This window comes from Haplochromis burtoni, unplaced genomic scaffold (genome assembly GCF_018398535.1).
Source record: "Haplochromis burtoni strain Fernald_Lab_line unplaced genomic scaffold, NCSU_Asbu1 Contig_40, whole genome shotgun sequence".
NCBI classification, from domain to species: Eukaryota; Metazoa; Chordata; class Actinopteri; order Cichliformes; family Cichlidae; genus Haplochromis; species Haplochromis burtoni.
Window position 1 is genome coordinate 493319 of NW_024582401.1, and position 18671 is coordinate 511989.

An 18671-nucleotide genomic window follows, 5' to 3' on the forward strand; every position below is an offset into this window, starting at 1 on the left:
GGTGAAACATCTAAAAGTCTGAGGCGGCCACAATGCACCGATTTAATTGTACCCACCTAAAGCCGCCACGACCACCACCATCAGACATAGGGGGCATGTTCCAGATTAGGGGATTATTTTTATCCATTTGGATGTATTACATTCCCAATCCGTCCACCCTTCCAGCCTCTCAGTCATCTTTTGAGTTAAAATTCCTAATTCATGTGAATATTGTCAAACAAAATAAATAGTTACCATTGTGCCATTAACGCCTGTTAATGCCTAGAAGCTATGCTTATCTGCATATACAAAAAGAAAAGCAACTTAATAACTATTTCCCATAACCTGTTACGCTGGAAGAAGATTGGGGTCGGATTTAAATGTTATGTGGCCATCTAGTGGACAAGAGAATACATTGCACCTAAATTACAGCTTCTGTGGATGTGCGGCTTTTTAAAAAATTTAATCTCAGGTCTTGGTAATCCCTCTTAGGAAACAGTTACAATGTACTGACAAGAAACCTGTATGGCACAGCACATTCACACGTTTTTTTCCCTCCTTAAAACAGTAACTGTGTCACTGACTGTGCCATACACAGACTGTGACTCATACAGTGTACAGACTTCTCCTAAGTGCCTTTTTCTCTGCCAGTCAGCCTTTCCTGTAATCACATTTTGGCTCTCACACGAACCACTTCAGTACCTGCCAGTGCATTTTAATTTTAAAAAAAATCCTGTTCAGTAAATTTTCTCAGGTGAAACAAGGTCATCGCACCATTGAACGCTCCGCCTTCACAAGAGGAGCAGCACAAGTCTTATTAAAATCTGAATTGTAGTAGGATAATGTTAACACCCGTTCCATGTTATTGTTTAAAACACAAAACCTGAGTTTAGCTCGCTCTACCCGACCAATAAAACTAAAGTTAAGCACGCTGATGGCATAAAAGGTCACAAACTGGGAAACAGCAGAAACTTCAGTGGAGGAGGCGGTTTTTTTTCTTTTTTTTCGCCACAGGATGTTTTCTGTCAAGAGAGGGTGTGTTTGTGAGCCTCAGTCACTGCTGCACTGTGTGGGAGTGTTTTTAGTCAGAAGCAAAGAGGATAGAAGGCATTGCAGTCAAAAGAACACGTGCGTGATGTTATCGGAGTAACGGATCAGATTTTTTTTTGTGCAGGTTCGCTTGGAGGAGCTCGGAGGTTTTAGGTGATGAGGGGAAGCCTTGGGGGCATCATTCTACTGGAGGCAAATTCCCGCTCTTGCTGCAGAAAATGAGGATTTCATGGATGTTCATGTGCCTTCTGGTTTGCAAGTCGTCGCATGGTACTCAGGATCAAAGTGACTCCAAGTGTGATTGGAGCGGTAAGCGGACTTTATTATGATTACACCATGAGCATTATTATTATTAATTATTGCAGGTTGATCTGTGCATACGTAGGGACAACAAAACTGCTTGTTTTCATTTGTAAACACTGAGGTTCAAACTCTAATGAGTACTGCAGTAGTACTTGAGTATTTAAATCCTTTAGATCTACATCAGTTGTGTAAGTACATATCCTGGCTTGAGATTTCAGCCGTTCTCGAGTTTGTTTTGTTTTGTGGTTAAGACACATAAAACACATAGGGGTTAAATTTAAAAACAACACACACATTTATCCGTGTGGCGCCCGAGATCGTCCTTAAATTGACAAATGCCGTAGTTCAGAAAGCGTGTGTTTCAACATATATCCATGCAACAGATGGATACGTCACCAAAACTGCATGTGGTTCATGTGTTACAGTGCTAAATGTGCGTCTGACTCAAGTCTGCCATTTGTATCACACATCTTGTTTTTCATGTGAAATGTGAGTTTGGCCGAAAGAGGTAAATGTGCTGATATCAAACAAATTCCATGCGGGGGAGGAGCTGCTCTGAAATGACTGGTTTCAAAGCCTGAATTTCAGTAAGGGGAATTAAATGCAAATGTCTGAATCTTTGCAGGAGCTCTGGCTCTATGAAGCCTCTGCCAAGCGTTTGGTGCTGGTTACTGGCGGTACTTTTCCAAGCCTTAGATGAAGTTAACTTTTGGAAAAAAAAAGCAAACAAATGATTTTTTTTTAAAGTATAACATGCCACGTGTAACAGGCATTTATGATCACACAAATTCTCACAATTGTCTCTCCAGGATTGACGCTTCATAACTCTCCAAATGACAACGTGACTGTAACGTGCCCGTTGATACTGCCCGAGGATGAAGAAATTTCGTTTTACCTAATGAAAAATAAAACCATGATTTATAACCATACGTGCAAACAGAATTGCACTGGGATGAAGTGGGACGCTGTGGAACTGCACAAAAATGGATCACATTGGTTTTTCACAGTCAAATTAGGACGCAGTATCAGAGAACTGTACAGATGCAACATCACAAGGGCGTACCCTCCTCCTCTTACGAAAAAAGATGGCGATCCTGTGCTTGTAATAGGTAAAAGAGTCCTAAAAAAGGTTTTAAACAGTCTGTAATTCATAGTGCAGTACACTAAACACTTCCTGAATATGCTTCTTGCAGAATTCCCTCACCAGTGCCCGAAACCCCCACGCAATCCCACAAGAGTCGCACCAAACACATGCCAAGAATTTCCATGGATTTGGATAATGGTGATTGCAATTGTCAGTATCTACGGTGTAACGGTCACCATCATTGCACTGTTTAACTGGGTAAGATATCCTTGATCCACAAGGAAGAGAAAAAATAGAGCTCAAAACAGTCGTTTGTAGCAAATTATCTTAATGTTTACTGAAGCCTGGCCAACACTGCAATTTTATGAGTGAAAATGTACTTTCTTTACATGTAAATATACACAACGGCAACGCCAAAACAAGGAAACATTGAGGTTTGCTAGTCTGCCACGCACAAACACTGACGACCCATTTGAATCTGCTCCGATGCTACTCTGCTACATGTGCTGCAGACAGCGCTGCAGGTGTTGCAGGGGATGAACTATCATGTAACACTATTTCTAAATGACTATTTCATAAGTGTTTGTTTTAAAGAGACAAAAACAAGTAGATTTTTTTGTGTCAGAGAAAAAAAAAATACATTGATTTTGATGTATCTGCAACGGCAGATGCATGTGTGTTATATTCACCTAACACACAAAAGACTGGGAGGAGAACCAAATCCCTCGGTATTTAGGTCAGGAAAGATATCAATCATAAAATTCTGCCAAATCAAATACGCAGAGCTTTTCACTGTGGCAACGCTTTGTTAGGGCCGATACGGTCTGCTAACCTTGGCATATTTATTTAATGTTCAATATTTATCGTCTTTTATCAACTGTAAGAGAAACATTTTGTTGTGTTCTTGTTAGTTTTACACATTTCTATACAGCCAATAGACAAATCCTAACCCCTTTGTACATTTTAGAATCGACTACTTTTTGTCAGATTTTAGGAAAAAAGGCACAACTCTCCCCCCCTGCATAGTATGAAGAAGATTTTTTTTTTCTTTAAAATGTTCAAATTGAAGGTGTTCTCCATTAACATGGTATGACATTCGTTTCCCTTTCCGTCTCTGAGACAGTTGCTCATCTCTCTTCACGTGTCTTGCAGCTCAAGTTGAAGAACACAGAAAACCAGAGTGACTACATGAACACAAAACCCAGAGCGCCCAGGGACCGCAAGAAGAAAAAAGGTCTTCAGAATATACAAAGACACTTCTAATGACTTCATCGGATCATTTTGCACAGCTTTAGTTTAGACCTAAACATTCAGGCTGTCCTTGCTGTAGCTTATTTTTGTCAAACACATAATTGTGAGGTTTGTTTTTTGTGTTTTCATATTTCGTTGTCAACACTGTAGTAAATCTGTACCTACACAGCAAAAGTAGCATTTTTCTTTAAAGCAATGGCTGTATTAAAACTAAAAAAAAAACAACAACACACACACACTCTCTGGGTTTCTGGTTTTTCTCACTTCCTGTTTCAGTTACTAAGTCTGCCTGTCTCTTTCTCACACACACACACACACACACACACACACATACATGTAATTGGGAACCCCTATCTTTGTGGTCGAAACAGAAGGTGGTGTCTGATTGAGGGGACTTAACCACATTTGAAGCATAAATGAATGTGTTACAGTATGGACGCTCAATCTGTTAAAGAGAACTCACAAAACCGCAGCATCAAGAATCTAAATGTCATGCGAGCTGTTATTAAAGTGTTTGACTTCTCTTTCACTTCAGCGAGCTCTTACATCTCTCTCAAAGAGCTGATATCGCCGGAGCTGATGAAAGCCAGTTACTTGAAACAATAACAACGTACACAATTTCCTGCCTTCCTCGCTCTTAGTTTTTCCTTTTTTTTTTACCCGTCGTGCACTCTGCAGATGTAGCAGCTTCAAAGGGACGCCACCTTTACCTTGCTCACCTTGCACTTTCTGTGCAGTCACTGCAGGCGCTCGCACCGGGTTTCACTGGTTTTATTCAGTAGCAGGGTTTTACGCAACAGCTACCGCAAGCATGAGCGAGATAGACATAGTTTCTGTTAGGCCTTGAAACAATTTTTAGGGCTTTAAGCAATGATTAAAAACGAATGCTGACTATAAAAGATTTTTTTTACCTCCCACACACTCAATTCTCCTATGAAGAAGGGCACCCTTTAAAAAAAAACTGGAGGCGTAAGCACAGAAAAGTTCAGGTTTTCAGTAAAAACTTATCTGAAATCTGCAAAGTTACTTTCATGCAACCAGAGAATCACTTTTAACTCTTTTCAGCATCTTTTTAATTAAAAAAAAATACAAAATGATTTCCTACTATGTGCGCACAGATGAAACAATCTACTAATGGACACAAAAGAGTTTTACTCTTAATTTTGAACGACCGTTCAAAGTGTGTATTTGCTCTTCACGTGTCCCTCATCTTTCTTTAGCTAAATGCATCCAAAGCTAAACAGTCATTTTAAAAACTTTCACATATTTTCTCCTTCTTAAATACTAACACAAAACCTGTCTGTCATCATGAGGATTAGCCTCTTTCCTTCCATTTAACGCTGACATCTGGCTCTAAGATCGCAGGTGCTCCTTTTCATCAGGCTGTGTTTCGGGTCTGTGGTGTTGTGGAAAAATCCGTTCCCTGAGGAAATCTATCCTTGCTTCCTCGGATACAGACTGCAGGTCCTGCTCCGTTACCTGGAAAATAGGATTAGGATCATGTAAATCATCCACTCTGATACTTCTTCCAATACTTGCACTACAATCAAGAGAGAATAACCTACCATTAAAATCTACAGGGAGCAAATCTGAAGACATAATATTTGAGTTTCTCTTCTTAATTTTAGTAGTTTAAACATATGATACAAGTATAGGAAATAAGAGACCCGAATTCTAATAAACAGGTAATGCAGTGCAGCCATACATTAGCAATGTTCTGCTTTTTAAACCAAATCTAACGTATCCGTTCGATTTGGCTATGTAAACACAGGCATTAGTCATGAGCTGCAAAAAGGTTTAGAAGTGAAATAAGCAGAGATTGTGCAAAAATGTGAGTGCGACATTATTTTCTGAAGGTGCCAAAGTCTCACCAGGACAGGGTTATATCCCAGGATCTTCAGATGGCGAATCTTCACAGCCAGCGGACCACGGGGATTGGACGTGCCGTAACAAAAGCCAGATTGCGGTGCATACATTACTGCAATTCTGGGAAATAAAGAGAATGATTTGTAAGCTTTACCAAAAAAAAAAAAAAAAAAGGTCAAAATTTGAATAAAATTACTGTGAGACAAAAATCTGAAAACTGACAGATGGAGAAGATTGTGGGTTTATTGTCACTGATGAAAATCAATGTGTTCTTTCTGACTTTATCTGCTTTACTCAGCATGAATCTGATATTAGGATTTTACTTTTCATTGATGTTGACATCTATTTTTTTCCTTTAATTACTTTACAGATGGTTTATTTAGTCAGTAAAGTCCAGACAAACAATTTCAACGAAGCAGAATTTAAAAGAGCTGATTCATTTTTAATCAGTAGTTTGACTCAGTTCCAATAAATGAACGCGCCTGTGCTGTATGGAAATAAATAACAGATGGATAGTTCTGATTACGCTCCGATACTTTCAGTAACATCGATTATGTCAGCAGAAACACATAACACATAACCTTTACATTGTACCAAAAAACCTATATGCATTTCTTAGACTTCTACCTGTAAAACCCCTCATTATATACATTTTTATGTTTATTTCTATTTATTTATTTTTGGACAATATTGAGGTTGTCTGTCTTTTGACAAATTTATTTTTAGCTGTGCTGTTTTACTGGAAGAAGGTTTTGGCTGCAGCAACACAGTGGGAAAAAAAATTATAAAAAACTTATTCTGCACATTATTTTACTATAATATGAAGAATATAAAGTATAGCTCAGGACCCCCCCCCCTTTAGAGCTAAACAAAAATAGACATTAAAACATGCATCACCATAGAGAAAGTGGACATTAAAAAAAAAAAAAGTTCAGATGGGCATAAAAATATCAAAAACGCAAAAAATGTCAATGCAAAGTTAAACTTCAAGTTTCAAACTTCAAGTTTCAATAAAAATATTAATATTAATCTACATGTATCCTACATGATTGAACACATGCAATTTTAGGAAAGTCTGTAGTCCATGTAAAAAATGTTGAATACAGTAGTTGCACACATTTTTCCAACAACGTGTCCAATTTAAGAAGGTGAAGTTTTCCACAACACATATTTTTCAGTTTCAGCTGCTTATTGCAAAGAAGTGCCTGAAAGCCAAGAATGGAAATATGTTTAAAAGAGGCGGTAAAGTATCGCCTGTAATACATAACGGTGTTCAAAGAGAGCAAACAAAGCATGCACTCCTGCTTGATGTGTTTGCTTTCAAAGGCTGCTTTTGCATGCCTGAATGAGGTCTTTACATGCTTGTCTTAGTTTGAAAACGAGATTCATGGTGCTTTGCTGCAAGCTCAGTCAGATATTACCAATCACGCAATATAGTTACATCAGTGCCCGACACTGGAGGAACAGAAAAGTCCCAACATCCTCTTCAACTACCTTCATTTCAAAAAATGTTGCATAAGCACAATTAAATCAAGAACAATATGAGGAACTTAAACACGACTTTACGTGCGTTCGAGACATGCATGCAGTGATGCTGTCAGCAGCAAGCTCATGCTGATATCTTACCGCTCACTGCTCTCTGCTGGAGAACACCCTTCCGCTCCACCGATGCGTGCTTCACACACAGAGGTTTGGTTTGGCGTAGGTTTGGTTACAGCAGCGTCTGGGAGACAGCAGACACAGACGTTTGCTGTCATCACAGTTTCAAAAGCAGGTTAATCCGAGAATATAGAGAAGCTGGTTGTGACAAAAAAGTCAGGGCTTTATGTCTGATGGAAAAAAAAAACCCCAACATGTCAGATACTGAAATTTTCAAATTGAATAGTTTTCTTAGTTTTGTTTTTTACATTTAAGAGAATTTTGAATTTGTGGATTCCGCCACACAGTTCTGTCCCAGACTTTGTAAATATGTTTCTCACTGTTTTGCTTCAAACACTTCTTTAATGACAACCTGCAAGAATTTGGGCCCTGAGGAGACCACATACTGTTGTTTTTAAGAGCCAGTGTTTTTCTGTCTTGCTTAATTTCATCTGCTCAAAGGTTTGGATCCTTTTTCTGTCAAATTTTACTCCAGTTCTTGTGTTTCACTGGCTTCCACTTACACACAGAAGTTAATTTAAGGCCTTCTGTTCGTCTATAAATGTCTCATTTATGAAATGAAAGCCTACCGAGGCTCTTAGATCAGCAGGAAATGCTTAGCTGGTGGTGCCCTGACATCAAACTTGACATGATCTAATGGGTTTTTGCCATTATGCTGCCATCTACTGAAATCAGCTCCCATTTAAACTCAGGGTTTTATGACTTTCCTCGTTTCTTTCTGCCACTTACTCTGTAAAATCTGATTTAAAGTGACAGCAGTAATGACTCAAGAAGAAATGTCTCCTAACCTTGTTGCGAGCATTTTCAAGTTGCAATTCTTTTCTGTATGATCTCTCTCATTCTGAACATTTAGCTTTTTAAGAAACCATCATGGCTCAACATAACAATGAAAGATGGAAAAAACACAACAGAAATGAAAACAACAGAAGTTACAAATAAATAAGAAAAAAAGAACAGAGGCTGAACAAAACAAAATTTAAAAAAACAAAACAAAAAAAACACAATGAAAGTTGAATAAAAAACAGAACAGAAGTTAGACAAAACAATAAAAAAAAGTTGACTGAAGTAAAAAAGAAAACAGTAAAAGACTAATAAAACACAGCATAAGCAAAAAAACAACAGAAATCGAAAAGACATGGGTCAGGTCAAAATTTGTCTTAAAACAAAACTCTATTCTCTGACAAGATGTTAACATAGTTCACGGCTGAGCTCTGCGGTGGCCCTGAGAGGTCAAACATCCTTTAACCAAAACCTGAAAAACAATGTTGAATAAAACACAATGGAAATAGAAAAAAGCAAAAGTTCAATAACACATAACAGAAACTGAAACAAAAACAAGTTAAAAAAAACACACACACAAAACGGAAAGTGACAAGAGTACCCCCCCCCCTAAAAGATAACAACAAAAAACACAAAAACAATGGATTTTGAATAAAACATAGTAGGAAAAAAAAAATCAAACAAAAGTTGAATAAAAACTGATTGGAAATAAGAAAACACTACAGAAATAGAAAAACAAACAACAGAATTAAGAAAAAAAAAAATAACACAAGTCAAATACAAATAGGAAAAAACTACATAAATAAGAAAAAACGAGCAAATTAAAAAAATTGAGAATGTCAATTAGAAAAACACAACAAAAGTAGGAAAAAATATAACTGAAGTTGACAAAAACAATGAAAATAGAGGGAAGACCCCACAATTGAATTGTGGAAAGGAAATCCTAATGTAAGTAGAAAAATACAATGAAAGTTGAATAAAACAGAATAGAAATAAGAAAAACAGAACAGAATTTAATGGAAGTAGAAAAACAAAACAAAACAATAAAAGCTTAATGAAACAGCAAAAGTATAAAAGGCACAACAGAAATAGAAAAAACAACACTATGGCAATAAAAAAACAAGTTAAAAAAAATGCAAGGGAAATGGAAATAAAAACAACAAGTTGAACAGAACACAATAGTAACAGGATAAACACAATATAGATAGAATAAAAACAAACAGGTTGAAAAGAACACAATGGAAGTCTGAAGAATAGAATGAAAATTAAAAAAATAACATAAATAGGAAAAAATCAAGAGAACTTGAATAAAAAAAAAACAATGAAAATAGCAAAAATGAAAATAAGTTGAATAAAACTAACAGAGGTGGAATAAGACCCAACGCAAGTAGAAAGAACAGAACAAAAGTTAAAAAGACACAATGGAAATACTGAAAAACAATAATGGAAGTTGAATAAAACCCAGTTGAAATGGAAAAAGCTACAGAAACAAGGAGAAAAAAGGAAAAACAAAAAACAATGAAACTTGAAAAAAGCGGAACAGAAATGGGCTGAACAGGAGAATGTTCAGGACAGCAGCTTTAACAGCCTCCTTGGCTGAGCTGCAAGTTTCTTCTGGCTGGTGCATGAATACGTTTCTATGTAAAGTGCTCACAATGAGCTCTGTAGAATCATTCGCATTATTGGGTCATTTTGTCTGGAAAGACACATTGTTGCTTTAATTCAGAATCTAAATTTAAATGGGAACCAATTTATGTAGTGAACAGCAAACTGGGTACAAGCCATCACACTGGGCCTTCTTTTTTTATAATGGCCCTTTGAGCCCATCAGTTCCATTATATTCAAGAAAAAATTGATTTTTCTAAAGATGATATCTCCAAAAGTGACCATTTCATACAAAAACACTTTGAAAAGTTGTGTCAAACACAAGGCAGAGAGGCCGGAAATGCCCTCTGCTTTGAATTCACAAAAACGTTCATAATTTTAGTTATCACATTTATTTATTACAATTCAAGCCCGATTTTCTTTACAGCAGTACTTTTTTATTGTGTAAAACAGCTGACACGTATATTTGAAATTGCACTTCTTCTTTAGGGATTAAACATAGTTACACTTCATTCAAACAACAAAAGGGGGAGTTTCACTGGTCTGGACTACTTAGGATCAAAGTGGGCTGCAAGTGGCCCACAATGTAAAATGAGTTTCACATCCCGCTCTAGAAAGATTAAACTGTATAGAAGAAAAATCAGCAAGTCTGCACTTAGATTAAACTGCCACTTTAGACTTACCTGTAATTTTTTTGTTTGTTTGTTTTATTTTTTTGCACCATCAAATTTCCATTTGCCTTTTTCGCAACATTTTAATACAGTATGTCAAATACTTTGAGTTTCCTTTATGGATACAATAGGTTATAATAATAAAACTGCCTTCACTTGAAAAGCTTTTCTATAGCAAGACAGTTCAAGTATCCAGTATGCTGCTGAAATGTTCATTTTTTAAATTCTTTTCTCAAATTTTTCTTACCTATGAAGTACAAATTCTCCACCATCACCCCCTCCTGTAGCATCATATGCACCTGATCCTCCAGCAGACTCTGCAAGTCCAGCAAGAGCCTCGGGTTGACCGATGGAGTGCTGGGGGTGGGGTCTCCCAGGACTGATGCAGGAACAGTTAGGGGCTGAGGAAGAGGAGGATGGTCAACACGCAGGCACACGTCCACCGTCTGGAACATTCTCTCCTGGCTCTTTGGAAACTTCGAACCTGAGGAGAAAAGGAGCAGGTGAAGACCACAAACCCAGGTGTAACACAAGAGCAGTCAAAGTGAACTGTTTTACCTGCAAGCTTTTCCAGCACACTGCTCTGCAGAAGCTGCTCCAGTGGTGCGTAAGGGAAGTGGCCCAACAGACAGAGGCAATAAACGGCCTTCAACAACTCAAACGCAGATATTTTGGGCAAATAGGAGATCAGGACTCGGCTCAGACTATCGAGAAACCTGCAGCAGCAAGAAACCCAACAAAGACAAGCAACAGTAATTCAGTCACAGACGAGGAAAATGTGTTTATTTTACAGTTCAAAAACCAGCAAACTAACAGCTGTGCCTGTTTTCAACTGTGATCAGCCTATTAGCGTTCTACTTCTGCTGCTGTCTGTGTTCGCTGATCGGCCTCGGTGTTGACAGATGTGGGATAAACATGCACACCGTTCTCCCTGAACCTCTACTCCATGTCTACAGCCACAGGGACACATTTGGATGAGACAAATGGTTTACGTACTGTTGTCTTCTGTCCTGCAGATCGTAGCTCAGAGAGGAGTACACCTTGAGGACACAGAGCAGGTCTTTAAGTGTTAGGACGTCAGGGTTGGCGATCACTTTGTCAGCATAAGCATCCATCAGAGCAGCAGGGCAGAAGATGAGGTTCTCGAACACAGACAGAAAGAGAAGCAGCTAAACAGAAAGAAAGAAGTGGAGCAGTAATAAATGCCATGTGTGATGTTTTTAGTTCCTCCTCCTGAAACCTCGTATTTACTATTTGGACAAGAAGGCAGGTCACAAGATAGTTGTCACCTGTTTGTTGGTCCAAATGTCCAGTGAGGAAGCGACATAGTCCGAAATGCTGGTGAGCAGATGAACGTCTCTGTAGCGGAGCTCCCTACAGGACTGCAGCAATTTAAATATTCTGTTGAAGGGGATACCATGGATGTTCTCTAACACAGAAGTCGGGAGTAGGAAAAGGAAAATCATTAAATTAAATTTAAGGCGCTTTTTTAATTAATCCACAATAAATATAATTCTTGTAATTTCTACAATCATCACCTATTTACAAGCTATTTCTGGTTATTAGTCCACCACAGCAGATAACCTGCCTCCGTCTCACTCCATCCCTACCATCCTCCTGTGTCACAACAACCCTCTGCGTGTCCTCCTTCACTGCATACATGTATCTTGCCAATGGTCTCCTGTCTGGCAGCTCCATCGTCAGCATCCTTTGTTTCTCCTCTGCACATGCCCAGATCATCTCAGTCTTGTCTATCTAGCTTTGTCTCCAAACTGCTCAGCCTGAGCTGTCCCTCTGATGTGCTCATTTCTAACCCTATCCATTCTGATCACTCCAAATGAAGATATTATCATTTTCAGGTCGGCTGTCTGTCTTTTTGTCAGAGACACATCATAGCAGGTCTCACTGCTGTCTCATAAATCTTCCCTTTCAACCATTGCTGCTTTCTGACCACAAGTATTTAAACTCATCTATCTTCACTACCTCAGCTCCTTGCATTTTCACCTTTCCACCTGCCTCAGTCTCACTCAAACATGTATGAAAATTTGATTACAGGTAAATAAAGATTAAAAGCTAAGTTGAATAAAGACAACCTGTATTCACTTATCTGCCTGCTTTCCTAGGCGGTCAAATCTATTCTTTATCCTTCGTTCAGTTTTTCTTGTCCACCTTCTGTAAGCCAGTCGCCCTGTTTCCTGTGCTTTAATTGTTTGTTCTCTTCTGTCACTTCACCTTTCAGGCTCTCACTAATGTAACCTACACCCCATCCAAGCCCCCATCTGCTTCATTCCCACCACCAACAACATCTAGACGCTGGGGCAGGGTGACACTGTCTGGACATTATTTTCTTGTGGAGAAGGATTTACCCGTGATTTTTTTACTGCAGACATCCAGCAGTGGCTTAGAGAAGAAGCCCATTGTGGCCATAGTGGAAATCATGTATTGGGCGTTGGGCAGGCTGAAGTGGTCTGTCATAGATAAGGCCTTTTTCTGGAGGAAGCACAGACACGGAAAAGATTCAGCAACAGCAGTTTTTAAACATTAACTACTTTTGAACGATTGTCTGTTAATTCAGCCGTGCATTACACAGGTAAGCAAATATCCTGCAAAAAGCACAGCTGAGGGCAGCTGCACACAAGGGCTCAGTCATAAATGTGGAGAATATTTAAAAGCAGCGAGACAGAATGCCAAATGAGATCAAAACTAACCTCTAGTTTCCATTTGAGGTCCTTTGGGGCATCTTTTCCCAGCAGACGCATCATGGTCTGGAGAGCCATTACATTCTTTATGCCTGGAAGACGGGCCTCCACCACCAGCCTAAGACGCACAAAAAAATAAAAATCAATGTAACATGTGACTTTATGATACAAGGCATCTTTGAGGCTAGACTTTTTTTTCCTTCCCATGATCTCATACCTCATGCCCTCCTTGAGCGCACGAACATTGGCTCCATCCTCCATTTGCTCCAGGCTGGAGGCCAAGATGGACAGACTCTTCTCATCAAAGTCATTCAGTTTCTCCTGTTAGTGAACAAGAAGACACATTTGAGTGCACAGAAAAAACAAAAACATCACCAAGATGAAGAATAATTTGTGCACGTGGTCGTGGACCGTCTACCTGGCAGGTTCGGAGAAAAGTCTGGACCACTCGGCTACGTTGGGGAACGCCCAGGTTGACCATACTCAGGAGAGAGTAAGTCACGTCCTCGTCGCTAATGTGCACCAGAGTCTTCATGGCCCTCTGCAGCAGCTGGTCAAAAGCGGGATGCTCAAACATCAGCTGCAGCTCGTAGCGGCGCTGCTCATCTGTCATCTTCTTAGTGGTGGCCCACATGTGGGTCAGGCAGTGGCTGACCTGTCGGGCTGTGGGCGAGTACTTGCCGGTGAGGTCTAACACATCTGACGGGGAGCCGCAGCTCTCCAGGAGCTCCAAGAAAGGAGACTTCCTCTGTCTCTCAGCTGATGCTGTGTCAGCAGGTTGAGAGGGAAGACGCTCCCCATCTTCCAGATCATCTCCATGATTGGCTCCCTGTGAATAGAACCTCACTGAACTGACAGGACTCCTAGAAAGCCACGTCTGACTCTGTCTTGGGCTCCAAAGGTGGAAGAACTGTTTATCTGGAGAACACGAGTTCTTGATTGGCGCAGACAACAGGAAGTTGCGCTGTTGCCAAAGAGATCCGCGGCTGCAAAAGCGCAGGCCCCGTCTCATGACCTCCTCTGTCACCCATACAGACATGGTTCTTTAATAACACAGAGCGCTAGCAACTATTGAAAAAAATAAACAGAGACAGAGCCAAATAAATTAGAAATAATACCACTGCTCTTACAAATTAAATGGCTTGACACTTTACATTCATAGCCACAAATGCGCTTAAATTATGCGTGGCTACCAATGTTGCTTAATTACAAAGTCAACAAGGTCAATAAACTGCCAAGTTATGAAAACATTGACTAGCTGCTTTTAGCTAAGTGATGCTAACCTTAGACGCATACAAACACGTATAACGAAGCGACGCATTGTAGTTTCCAGACCGTGAAAAATCGGAGAGAAACGTAGTTCAGCAAAGAGATAAACAGCTACATGACACCACAGAGTTCATCAGTGCTAGGCCAGTCCATTGAAGTTTTCTCACACATGCTAGTAGGCGCCGTGTGCACCGCCATAATTCGTCCCCCCATGTACTGTCAAGATAGTAGAAACCCCCCCCGCAAATATACAAATTATTAATATATTTCTATTTTAAACGAGCGGAGTAGAAATATGTTTAACGGAAAATATAACACTTTTATATGTGTATTTATTTATTGTCATTGCATTTTGTGTGGCGGTATTCATATTTGTTTGACAAGCAAAAGGTCGCTGGTCCGATTCCATCTGAAGACACAAATCCCTTAGGACTTGCATCGGGAAGGTAATCCAAAGTAAAACTCAACCCGCTGTGGTGATCTCTAAGGACAAAGGAGTAACAAAAAGTGGCTTTGGTATTCTGGGGTTTGCCATACACGGACTCAAATAAGTGCAACGCCGTCCATCCGTCTCCTAGCAACAAACCTTTTTCACCTAGACGCACAGCATGGCAAAATTTGTACTCGCCGGTAGAGCTTTAATTTCATTTTAATCTAATATTTGCCAGTATTTCCGGTACATACACGTGCATTAATTTTTGCAATTTTACCTCGAACAGGAAAAACAGACTGCCCTTATTATGCCAAAGCAGAGCTTTTAGCAGACACCCTCCAGCAGTGTTTGCCAGACTTCAAGATCCATAAGATCTCCATCCTCCCAGATGAATGGAAGGTATCATATTTTCAGGCGATCGTTTTAGGCATATAAATTTAAGGACGTATTGTCACCTCAGCATGACCTCTCTCTGGGCAGGAATGGCTGGGGGCCACGTGTGAAAAAAATAACTGGAAACATGAGGGCTCCCCTTTGGTTTGGAGGGAACTAGTGGAGCAAGGGGGCAAAGGGATGCTCTTGGGGGGCTTCAATGACTTCCTAGAGCACTGCCAGGTAAGCAAAAAATAAATTTTCTCAGCTACAATAACTTTTAAACTTTTAAAACTGGAAATGTCATCAATTGAACAATGGTTGTGTAGGATTACTACGGCATCACGTCAGACATGACCACAAATGTGATGCTGAGTGTTGCAGCAGAGAATCTGGAGGCCAAAATGAATCTCATCAAAGAAGAGCAGCATCGCGCCAGTCTTATTCAACCACTTCATGTTTGGATAACTGGGTGGGTCTGTTGTAAAAGCTAAAGAGAAAACTCTATTTCCTCTTTTAGGAAACTTTTAAGGACTTTAGCGTGTCTTTATAGTGCTCTCAACCCAACATGCCAAGTCCTGATCCCCAGTCTGCTCTCCCCCGAGGTGTTTCCCAACGTTTCTGCAATCAGCCTCCACCTGCTGGACCTGGAGGGAAACGAGGAGCAGTTACAGAGCCTGATGTTGGAGATCGAGGAGCTGGCAATCAGCATGCTCCACCAGGTGCACTAAGACTCACTTATTTGTTTGATCACATCGAGAGGAAAGCAAAACCATGTCATTAAATTTATTTACAGGTGACTACTGGCACAGATCTGGAGCGAGCCTTCAGGAAGGCGGATGTCATCCTCCTTCTAGATGACGGTGGGCACGATGGAGAAAATGAGGGTGAGGAAGTAAAGAAGAAGAAGGTAAAGGTGATCTCAGAGCGCTACAAAGAATACGGGCAACTGATCGATGCAACAGCCAAGGAGACGGTGAAGGTGATCGTGTCCGGCGACTCGTTTCTCAACCTGAGGTGCTCGCTTCTTGTGGACAGTGCACGCTCCATCGACAGCCACCAGTTTATCGCTGCTGCAGCTCAACTGGAAAACGAAGCCAAGGCTGTACTTGGGATTAAGATGAGAATGAGGCCGTCAGGTATTTCGTGTGAATTGGTTGACTCATGTTCACGTTGCATTTTAGCACCAGCCCCTGAAATAAAAGACGAATCAATTCTTATGTCTTCTCCTTCTGCAGATATTACAGATGTAATAGTGTGGGGAAACATCAGCGGTACTTTCTACATTGACCTGCAGAGGGCAAAAGTTTTCAACCATGATGGGCCAATCACAGGACCAGCTTTCTTTTCCCAGCTACTTCTAAGCATTTTTCCTGACAGGTCTGTTACCACGGAAACATAAAGACCTTAATTTGTATTTTTTCAGTGCACTTTTAATTCTCCAGACTCCTTGTTCAAACGTGAAGGTGGTTATTTCCTGGTGCCCTAGATTTACCGCATTGGTAAGCTCAACCCAGCTGGGGCTTTGGCAGGGTAAACAAATATAATATGATAAGGTCTGACACTGGCCAGCCACTGGCATGATTTCAGTCTGTGCAAATATTGATTGCACAATACATCTGTCCAGAAAGCTGCCTGCTCTGATGGGAAAAAACCCCATCCTGTGTTGGCACACAAGATAATCTTCTTCTCCTTTTCAGGAAATGGTTGGAAACAGACTTTCAGCACTTGGTACGCAGGCGGCGTCTAGCTGTGACTTCAAAGACAGGCCAAGCAGCCGCCACATCAGCTGCCAATGGGATCCTCACTGTCTTGAAAGCTTGGAATGGTGCTAGTGATCCAGATGTTCTGTCTTTGGGTGTAGCTTGCCCAGGTTGAGAATTGGTTTTCAGTGTGACAGAATGATTTTTAAATGCGATTCAGATTCTCTGATTCAGTGTGATCTAGCTTGTTTCAAAAAGTGATTGTTTTGGGGTTATTTTAGGGCATTACAGTCTCCCTGATGGCATTGTCTTCTCAGTTCCATTAACCTTCACAGATGGCAAATGGTCAGTAGTGTCTGAGTTGACTGTTGAAAATGAGCTCAAGTACAGGCTTGAGCTCTCAGCAAGTGAACTGCAGCAGGTAAAGTTAAACCAATAATATTAGATGTAGCGCATTCTCGTTGCTTGAAATGTTGCTAACATTTTGACATAATTTAGGTAATTTAAGAAAAATGTATTAATACTATCTTTTCTTTCTCAGGAAAAGCAGTTTGGATCAGACAGCGGCACAACTGAATAAAGCTGTTGTTTAAAGCAAGCATGCTCATTTCCACGTCTATATTTTATATTTTTATCTCGGGACTTTTCATCATTCAAATGTTTTTTTTAAATCCATGTTTACATTATCTTGGCCCTTGGTTTTTCTCTCTGAAACAAGCTGTTTTAGCTCATTTTCTTCAAATATTCTGGCAAATCAGTTAGCTAGTAAGCCCCGCCCACTTTGACCACCAAATAGGGAAATCTGTGTAAAGCTTACATCATCGTGGCACAACAGTAAGTGAATTCAGAGCAGTCTGAAACCAGACCTTTGGCTTCAAGCAACTCCTTTTACATATGCTTTGACTATGTTGTTTATGAATATGATTCTCCTGTAATCATAAAGCAAGCTCTTGCATATATACAGTACTGTGCAAAAGTCTTGAGCCAACCCAAATTTCTTTATAAAATATATATCTGTGTATTATTTATTTCCCCAAAGGGGCCAGAGTTTCTTCAGCACTAGTATTTTTGCACCAACAATGTGATTCCCAAAGGAATATTAGCCAAAAACATGGCATAACTTGAGGAAAATGTAAAATTTCTTTCAAATATTTGAGGAAACTCGATAAGTGAATGACAAAAGGAAGAAGTGACAGGCATAACAAATATCTACAGGCGATGAACAGTACCATAACCTTAAGAAATAGGAAAAATCAAGCAATGACCTGCAGAAATACATCTGGCTCTTCAGTCCAAAACATCTACTGTTCACTGAAGCCTCATCAGAAATGTCTCAGTGGAAGGCCGGCCTCATTAAGCCATTCTTAGTAATGAGAAACAGGTGGAAAGGATGAGGTATGCCACATTACACAAGAACTGGACTGAAAATCAGTGGCAACAGGTCTGATAGAGTGATGAATCCAAATGTGGAATTATGGTAAAAATGATCAATAATATATACTTAAGGTCACAACAATGAGTGTTTACACTTATCTGTAAAACACAGCGGAGGTTCTGTCATGGTTTGGGCTGCATTTCGGCCAGTGGTGTTTGAAAGCTTGTTAGAAATTTTGGAATTATGAACGCAGAAAACTATCATGAGATTTTGATCCACCATGCAATACCATCTGGAAAGTATCCGATTAGCGAAAACAGCTTCATTTTTCAGCGTGACAATGATCCCAAACTTGGATCGGCCTCCCCAGAGCCATGACGTCAACATTGCTGAAGCAGGATGGGATCATCTTGGTGACAAATGGAAGTGCTTTGAATGTCCTCCATTGGAGAACTATTCCTGAAGACTAAAGAAATAACAAGAAAGCTGTCTAAGAGAGTTCAGCATGTGTAGAAGAATAAAGGTGGTCATACCAAATATTGACGTTCAAGCTTGTTATATACTGCATTTCC

At 39.9% G+C, this 18671-nt stretch overlaps 3 protein-coding genes across 5 annotated transcripts; 2 read left to right on the forward strand and 1 right to left on the reverse strand.

Annotated features, from left to right (window-relative positions):
• Positions 1-1049: 1049 nt before the first annotated feature.
• On the forward strand, positions 1050-4618 carry LOC102306378. Its single transcript, XM_005920046.3, has 4 exons — positions 1050-1338; positions 2142-2441; positions 2526-2674; positions 3569-4618. The coding sequence occupies exons 1-4, from the start codon at positions 1248-1250 to the stop codon at positions 3677-3679; spliced, it is 651 nt and encodes a 216-aa protein (XP_005920108.1). The 5' UTR covers positions 1050-1247; the 3' UTR covers positions 3680-4618.
• Positions 4619-4716: 98 nt separating this feature from the next.
• On the reverse strand, positions 4717-14416 carry fastkd2 (FAST kinase domains 2). 2 transcript variants are annotated; one of them, XM_042219924.1, is made up of 12 exons: positions 14231-14416; positions 13366-14015; positions 13165-13268; positions 12957-13065; positions 12615-12738; positions 11538-11677; positions 11245-11417; positions 10807-10964; positions 10496-10732; positions 7160-7283; positions 5539-5653; positions 4717-5146 (listed from the first exon to the last, which is right to left on the reverse strand). In XM_042219924.1, exons 2-12 carry the CDS (start codon positions 13984-13986, stop codon positions 5021-5023), a joined length of 2031 nt encoding a protein of 676 aa, XP_042075858.1. In that variant the 5' UTR covers positions 13987-14015; positions 14231-14416; the 3' UTR covers positions 4717-5020. The 2 variants fall into 2 exon arrangements, with proteins under 2 accessions (XP_042075858.1, XP_042075859.1); XM_042219925.1 differs by having other exon boundaries at positions 7160-7256; positions 13366-14416.
• A 235-nt stretch (positions 14417-14651) lies between these two features.
• mdh1b (malate dehydrogenase 1B, NAD (soluble)) lies at positions 14652-18578 on the forward strand. 2 transcript variants are annotated; one of them, XM_005920043.2, is made up of 10 exons: positions 14652-14846; positions 14936-15048; positions 15130-15264; positions 15351-15493; positions 15653-15743; positions 15818-16160; positions 16260-16401; positions 16722-16894; positions 17006-17145; positions 17266-18578. In XM_005920043.2, exons 1-10 carry the CDS (start codon positions 14825-14827, stop codon positions 17302-17304), a joined length of 1341 nt encoding a protein of 446 aa, XP_005920105.1. In that variant the 5' UTR covers positions 14652-14824; the 3' UTR covers positions 17305-18578. The 2 variants fall into 2 exon arrangements, with proteins under 2 accessions (XP_005920105.1, XP_005920104.1); XM_005920042.2 differs by having other exon boundaries at positions 14665-14846; positions 15575-15743; positions 17266-18576.
• Positions 18579-18671: the final 93 nt, after the last annotated feature.

Coding starts and splice junctions, on each gene's coding strand:
- LOC102306378 (XM_005920046.3), top strand. CDS start 1,248: ATGAGGATTTCATGGATGTTCATGTGCCTTCTGGTTTGCAAGTCGTCG. Junction 2,442..2,525: donor CGATCCTGTGCTTGTAATAG/GTAAAAGAGTCC, acceptor TGCTTCTTGCAG/AATTCCCTCACCAGTGCCCG. Junction 2,675..3,568: donor TCATTGCACTGTTTAACTGG/GTAAGATATCCT, acceptor CGTGTCTTGCAG/CTCAAGTTGAAGAACACAGA.
- fastkd2 (XM_042219924.1), bottom strand. CDS start 13,986: ATGTCTGTATGGGTGACAGAGGAGGTCATGAGACGGGGCCTGCGCTTT. Junction 12,739..12,956: donor ACCTCAAATGGAAACTAGAG/GTTAGTTTTGAT, acceptor TGCTTCCTCCAG/AAAAAGGCCTTATCTATGAC. Junction 10,965..11,244: donor CTGCAGGACAGAAGACAACA/GTACGTAAACCA, acceptor TTGCTGCTGCAG/GTTTCTCGATAGTCTGAGCC.
- mdh1b (XM_005920042.2), top strand. CDS start 14,825: ATGGCAAAATTTGTACTCGCCG. Junction 15,265..15,350: donor ACTTCCTAGAGCACTGCCAG/GTAAGCAAAAAA, acceptor ATGGTTGTGTAG/GATTACTACGGCATCACGTC. Junction 15,494..15,574: donor CTTCATGTTTGGATAACTGG/GTGGGTCTGTTG, acceptor GTGTCTTTATAG/TGCTCTCAACCCAACATGCC.